This window comes from Mustela nivalis (genome assembly GCF_964662115.1).
Source record: "Mustela nivalis genome assembly, chromosome: 12".
NCBI lineage: Eukaryota > Metazoa > Chordata > Mammalia > Carnivora > Mustelidae > Mustela > Mustela nivalis.
In genome coordinates, this window is record NC_139031.1 from 102584076 (window position 1) to 102591193 (window position 7118).

Below are 7118 nucleotides of genomic sequence, written 5' to 3' on the forward strand. Positions count from 1 at the left end.
GCAGTTAGTAAAGAGCTAACTTACTTGCCCTAAGAGCACAGACTCCGTAGATAGATCCAGAATGGCGTTCCAGCCTTGACCACTTGTCAGCCACATTACCTTGGGGGTGTTGCCTCCATTTCAGTTAGAAGCTTCCTCTTCTAACTTCACTGCTTCTAACTTCCTCTTCTAATTTCAGAGCTTCCTTTTGCAGACTAACAAAAATGAAGATAATTGGGTTTATAGGATTTGAAATATTTCATTGTACGTAAAGCATTGATCGCTGGCTGACGCACCAAAGATGCTCTTAAATGCCGCGGCCATGCTTCTGCTGTGTTCAAGGCTCTTGGTATCAGAATTTGGATTTGGGATGCAACAATCCTTTCGACAGATGCTCAACTTCCCAGGGAATTAGAAAATGGTCTATGGTCTTTTTTTGTTCTTATGAGGTCCTTTTTTGGCTTGTGGTAGCAGCTTTTGATCAAAACTGTTGACAGTTCCTGGACCCTTTTCCTTCAGGAGGGCCGAAGAAACGTCATTGCCTGGTGAGGGCAGAATAGTCGTGTTCAACCTTGTCAGCAGGTGGAGCTGCTACACCTGTGCTCCAGCTTTTTTTGTTGTTAAGATTTTATTTATTTATTTGACAGACAGAGATCACAGGTAGGCAGAGAGGCAGCAGAGAGAGAGGAGGAAGCAGGCTCTCTGCTGAGCAGAGAGCCCAATGCGGGGCTCGATCCCAGGACCCTGAGATCATGACCTGAGCTGAAGGCGGAGGCTTAACCCACTGAGCAACCCAAGCGCCCCTTGTGCTCCAACTTGAATATCTGCAGGGTGAGCAGCCCAGAGGACTTGGGAGGAGCTCTGGTGACACAGGAGCTCTGAGACAGCTGAGGTCAGGATTCCTGGGCCAGAGCAGCTGGGCTCTCACTATTCAGCATTCATGACCCAGCGACTTCACGTGTACAGGGCACGGCACACCCAACGGTCCCCGGTGCTAGAGTGTCAGCCTCCTAAGTGTCTTGTTCCCAATAATCTAGACCAGGATGTCAGGCCACAGGTATAAGCCCCGCATTTGTGTGGTGCAGGGAGATGTGGGGTCCTTCCCAAATGTCACCCCATGCCCCAAAAGGCTACAAGGTGCCTTCTCAAACACGACAAGTCCTAGTGTAATCCCCAAAGTCTAGCTGATGTTCCAAAGGAGGAAAGTGCAATGATCGGAAGCTTGTCAGAACATGAAGCCTGTTAGTGAGTGAAAACTACATGACATGTGAAGCAGAAGTTCACTGATGCTGGGACAGTGTAAACATTGCCACATTTTCATTAAGACAGGAACTAGAGGGGCACCTGCGTGGCTCAGTGGGTTAAGCCTCTGCCTTCACCTCAGGTCATGATCCACCGGTCCTGGGATCGAGACTGGCATTGGGTTCTCCGCTCAGCAGGGAGCCTGCTTCCCCCTCTCTCTCTGCCTGCCTCTCTGCCTACTTGTGATCGCTCTCTCATTCTCTCTGTCAAATAAATAAATAAAATATTAAAAAAAGAGGGAGAGATAGGAACTAGAGACAAAGTTGTCTGTGAACACCTTCCTGTAAGGAGACTCCACTGGTAGGGGAGGGGGTTCTCCTGGTTTATCCACTAAAAGAGCTACCCTGTTTCTTCACCTCTCCAAGCCATAGTCATCGTAGCTAAGACTTAGACCCCGATTACTAACACTTCAGTAGACTGACTCATTTATTCCCCATCATGACTTATGAGGCAGGTAACTTCCAGTGAGAATGCTGAGATCATCAGCCCATGAGATTGGGCAATGCGAGCCTTAGTAGTCCTCTTCATCATGCAGCTCTCTCAGCCGCTTTTGTGGTCTGGCTAAGCCAATCTCCCCCAACCAAGCCTCTTGGTGATCAGATCAGAGGTACCAGACCTTGATCCACCCAAGATGGCTCCCTGCCACCCGTCGAGATTGGTGATGCTGGATTGTCTGTAATTGACTAGGGCTGCCATTTCCGAGACTGCTGGTCAGATTGATGTTCCCAGGGCTGTGCCTCCCAAGTACAGTCTCACTCCATTGTACGACTGAGGCTGCTTCCACCACTTGAGCAGGAGGGGACCCCAATGATGCCTCAGATCTAACAGTGATTCTGAGTTTGGGGGATGCACACTGGAATCACTGAGGGGAACTTCTAAGAATCCATTGGCCAACCAAGCCCTGGACTAATTGCACCAGAATCTCTAGGGGTGGGGGCGAGGCATCAGCATTTTTTAAAACTCCCAGGTGAGCTCTATGGTCAGCTGTCACCAACTGGAGAGGGGAAGACAAGATCTCCATGAAAACGGTCTTGGAACTAAACTGTTGGAAAACCCAAGACAGAACTATGATCTGGTCCTCCCTTCTTTGTTTATTTAAAAGTATAAAACTTCTAAGTGGGCTAGATTTCATTTTCCTGTTACAGAGAACAGAAAGATAAGCATTCTGTAATAAAAATATGGTACACATTATTCCTTCAAATAGAAAGTACTGAATAGAAGAATCCTCATCGCTAGACCAGAAAGAAGAGTCACAGAATGACCACTTTTTAATAAATATTTAATGAGTATCGACCCTATGTCAGGCATTGTGCTTGATGCTGGGGAGGAGGACAGACAGTATCTATAGTGGAGAGGAATACTATAAAACCATAGTACAGACAAAGATAAATACTTGTCAATCAGTCAGTTGCACCAGAGATATCTCCCCAGGCCTGAAGGTCAGAGTGTCTAGACAGTGCGGGTTTGCCTGAGATTTTGGTAGGAATAAGTGGGCAGGTTAGAGGTGTAGAGAACTAAACAGTGGGATTGTTTTGCAGTTAGGAGAGGTCTCAGGCAGCGGAATGGGCAATGTTTATCTCTATCTACCTAGTTTCTTTTTCTTTTATTAAAAAAAAAAAAAAAAAGATTTTGTTTATTTGGGAGAGCTAGAACAAGCAAGCACAAGCAGGGGGCGCTGCAGAGCTCGATCCCAGGACCCTGACATCCTGAGCTGAGCCAGAGGCAGATGCCTAACTGACTGAGCCACCCAGGGACCCTTTTGTCTACCTAGTTTCAAGGGGACAAATAGTTCTAAGCCAATCACTCATGAGACAAAGAACAGGATGTTGACCAAAGGCAAAGGGGTCTACCTGTGGCCTTATCACTCCTAATCAAGATTTTGCATATTGTATATATGTGCTTTTCTTCCCTCTCTTTTTTAGTTGGTAGCATTTCAAATATATGCAAAGGAAGAGAGACTAGTATAATGAATCCTCACATACAATCCTCCAACTTCATTAAGTATCAAAATTTGTCACTCTTGATCATTTATCCCTCTTTATCCTTTTCAACATAATTTTAAGGCAAATCCTAGACATGTGTCACTTCATTCCTACATACTGTGATATGTATACAGTTAATTATATTTAACCAATTTTTTAGATTTAGGAAGGCTTCCTAAAAGAGGTGACATCCAAGTTGAGATCAGAAGGATGGGTCACAAATAGCCTGGTGAGGATGTAGGTGGCAGGGCCGGGACAAGGAGTCAGGAATGTTTTAGTCAGGGAGAAGAACATGCACTAAGTACATTTTGAGGAGAAAGGGATCCATAAAAGTTTTTGAGAGCCTCGAGCTCCAGAAGGCCTGAGTTAATTAGAGGAGAAAGAAGGAAACGGTATATCAAAAGATTTCCCTAGCCCAGAGCTCTCTGTAGCTTCACTCTGCTGGGATCCACTTTCAGTTCCTGCCTGAGTTGGGAAATCTAGAATCTCATGGGTCTCAAAGCATCAGACTAAGCAAACTGTGTTCAGGCGCTCAGTTCCCTCACACAGCATCCCTCATTCCTGCCAGCCGAGGTAGGTGGCCCCCTGCCTGCACCCCCCCTTACCATGCTGTTAGATCAGAAGTGGGGGCTTGTCTTTCATGGATTTGTTCCTCCTGAAACCCACCCAGAGAAGTGAGGAGGCCCATGTTCTCGAATGGAAGAATGAGGACATTGCACAGTACACAGCTGAGTCCACAGGTCAGGAGAGAGATGAGCTGGCAACAGATCTGGGAACCATCTGCAGAGATGCGCTGGAGGTGAAAAGTGAGCCTGGGCCAGTAGCCAGAGGGATGCGAATATTTAAGTGCCTAGCAGAGCAGTTCCATTATATCTTGGTATCATTTCCTTAAGCTTCATAATTACATTGGTTCATTATTTTTCTTGCACCCAATTGTGTTCCTGCGCTAAAAACTACAAAACTATTAATTATGGATCTGTGGCCTTGTCTTTGGAGATAGTAAACCTAGGAGATGGCAGCAGGTTGGGATACAGGAGGTTGGGGGTGGGGGGGCATGAAGCGATCAGGAGACTAGAGAAGGAAGCTGAGTCCCTGGGAGTTACAGAATTGAGGGTTCGGGGAGGGAGAAGCACGGGAGGCCAAACTTGCTAAAGGGGGAAATAGTTTCCCATAATTGCAGGGACGCCCCACTGAAGGATTCGCAGTCCCGTCCACCAGTGAGGACACGCTGGCTCTGGAAGATCCCCCAGGGCCTTGCTGGTTCGAAGCGCTGGAAGCGACCTACGTCCCGACTCAGCCACTAACTGTGGGACTGGGGCAAGGGCCTTCATCTCGAACCCCTTAAAGACCCCTGGCAGCTGAGGGACCCCGGGCTTGGAGCCAGCAGTCTAGAGGGGCCCTAGCGCCCCTGCACTCCCGCTCGGCGGTCCAGCTCTCAACATCCCTGTTTTACAGATGAGAAAACGGGGGGGTCAGGGGCAACGCCAGGTCTGGACCGCAGGGCTCCGGGGGTCGACAAGAACCTCTGCTTGTGACGCTGAAGCCGCTCGCGGGCCGGCGCGGACGGTCCCTTCCCGCGGTTCCACGGGACGAGAACACGGTCAGCGCCAGCGTGAGCAGTACGAAGCTGGCGGCCGGCGCTCGGCTGGGGGTGGGAGGCCGGGGGCCGGGGGCCGGAGACTGGGGGCTGGAGACAGGGGGCCCGGCGCCCGCCTCCTCACCGCGCTTCCCTTCCGCGCAGGTGCGGCCCGGCGGGAGCTGGGAAGATCCGGCTTCCGGTTTCCAGGCACTAAGGACGTCGCCGCCTCCGCCCTAGGGGATCCCGTCTCCTCGAGGCGGCCGGGGGACGCCCGACTGGGTTCCTTCCTGCAGTCGCCACGGAAACCGCCTTCCGCGGCACCGGGGACCACAGCTCCCCCTCCTTCCCACGCAAGGTTTCGACCAATGAGATAGCGGGAGTCATGTGACGTCGGCGGTAGCTAGGTGGGCGTCGGCCGAGAGCTGAGCCCAGGACCTGGATGGAGCCTCTGGCTGGGGGTTGGGAAGGACGGGGCCGGGCTAGGAATTGAGGAGGCAGTCCGAGAGCCACAGCTTCCGCTCCTCCTGGATGCCCCGCGGGCACCTCCTCTCGCGAGCTCTCCGGATTCACCTGCCTCCCCGCCCACCCCTCTACCTGCTCCTCCTCCTGAATTCAGTTTCCTAGCTGGTGGCCCCGGTAGGGAGGGTGGGAGAGGAGCGTCGTCCGAGAAGCCTGCGCTGAGTTTTCCGGCCGGGATTGTGGCTGATGCGGCTGATGTGGGCTGACTGTCGCTTCTGCCTGGAGAGGCTGGATGGGGCGCAGGCAGCAGTGGGAGGTACGGGTGAGGAAGGCTTTTCTTGACTGGGGAGGGTGGGGGAGGGAAATTCCACCCTGGAGACAGAAGTCGGCTGAGCTGGGGCGTACCTGGGCCGGAGCGGAGCTGTGCTGAGCCTGAATGCCAGCCCTGTCCACTTCCTCCTCCTGGAGGTGGCCGGCAGACAGTGAAAACGTGGGTCTGTACACCGCGGAAGCCCGAGGGGACATTCCTAGGTGGAAGCGTGTACTCACTGGTATTTGTGGTTGGGGTGAGGAAGGGGGGTGTCTTTGTTAAGGATTCTTTGGGCCCAGAAGATTCTGGGGCTGTTCTTTAGAAGGCCGTAGAACCTGGCTCAGCCCAGCGTGGAGAGGGTCCCTGGAGGGAAGTCCATCATTCTTCCCTCCTTCCCTTTCTCACCTCTCTCCCTCTCTTTCTCAGTGTCTGTTAAGGGACGTCTGTGAGCCAGGCCCTGTTCCAAGGACTGGAGGGAGAGAGTGCAGACCACACACAAGAGAGTTCAGGCCCTCCAGGAGACGGCATTCTAGGGTGCATTCGAGCCTGCCTTCTAGATGCTAGACCCCAGACCCTGCTCTGGAAGTGATCATTTGTGCTGAATGCAGGGAAGAGATCACGACCAGACATAGTCCTAAAAGTGGGTACCCCCCCTTTTAAAAAAAATTCAGCTTTGTTGAGGTATAATCAGCATATACAATTACAAGGGGTCATGATTCCAGGATCTTGAGATTGACAACTGTGTTGGGTTCCTTGATCAATGAGGAGTCTGGTTCTCCTTCTACCTACCCCTCCCTATGCTTGTGCTCTCTCTGGCCCATGCGCGCGCTCTCTCTGACAAATAAAATCTTCTAAAAAAAAAAAATTTGAAGGGTACATCGCAATGATTTGATACAGGTAGGTACATAGTGTGGAAGGATTCCCTCATCTAGTTAATTAACACATTCATCACCTCCTCAGACCTCATTCATCTTACAGTTGGACATTTATACCCCTTTACCAAATGTCCCTATTTCCCCCACATCCTAGCTTCTGTCAACCATTTTTCTACGCTGTGTTTCTATGAATTTGGCTTTTTTTTTTTTTTTTAAGGTTCCACATATAAGCAATCCCATGCAGTATGTGTTTTTCACTGGCTTTTTTTTTTTTTTCAAAGATTTATTTATTTATTTGACAGAGAGAGAGAGAGATCACAAGTAGGCAAAGAGGCAGGCAGAGAGAGAGGAAGGGAAGCAGGCTCCCTGCTGAGCAGAGAGCCCGATGTGGGACTCGATCCCAGGACCCTGAGATCACGACCCCAGCCGAAGGCAGCGGCCCAACCCACTGAGCCACCCAGGCGCCCCTTCACTGGCTTTTCACTAAAGAGTGTATCCTTTCAGGGCGCCTGGGTGGCTCAGTGGATTAAGCCGCTGCCTTCGGCTCGGGTCGTGGTCTCGGGGTCCTGGGATCGAGTCCCGCGTCGGGCTCTCTGCTCAGCGGAGAGCCTGCTTCCGTCTATCTCCCTCTC

At 51.1% G+C, this 7118-nt stretch overlaps 1 protein-coding gene across 6 annotated transcripts; it reads left to right on the forward strand.

Moving 5' to 3' along the window:
• The first annotated feature begins 3483 nt into the window (after positions 1-3483).
• On the forward strand, positions 3484-7118 carry LOC309844967 (uncharacterized protein). Of its 6 annotated transcripts, none has more exons than XR_014300987.1 (3): positions 3484-4882; positions 5005-5617; positions 6038-6476. XR_014300987.1 is itself a non-coding variant. In XM_082692406.1 (3 exons), exons 1-3 carry the CDS (start codon positions 4719-4721, stop codon positions 6045-6047), a joined length of 360 nt encoding a protein of 119 aa, XP_082548532.1. In that variant the 5' UTR covers positions 3484-4718; the 3' UTR covers positions 6048-6476. The 6 variants fall into 6 exon arrangements, 1 of the variants encoding a protein (XP_082548532.1); XR_014300988.1 differs by having other exon boundaries at positions 5005-5246; XM_082692406.1 differs by having other exon boundaries at positions 3484-4875; positions 5005-5197.

What these genes read in the sequence shown, in the direction of transcription:
- LOC309844967 (XM_082692406.1), top strand. Translation starts at nt 4,719, where the DNA reads ATGAGAAAACGGGGGGGTCAGGGGCAACGCCAGGTCTGGACCGCAGGG. An exon ending in AGAACACGGTCAGCGCCAGC is followed by an intron (nt 4,876 to 5,004) that starts GTGAGCAGTACG and finishes CCTTCCGCGCAG; the next exon opens with GTGCGGCCCGGCGGGAGCTG.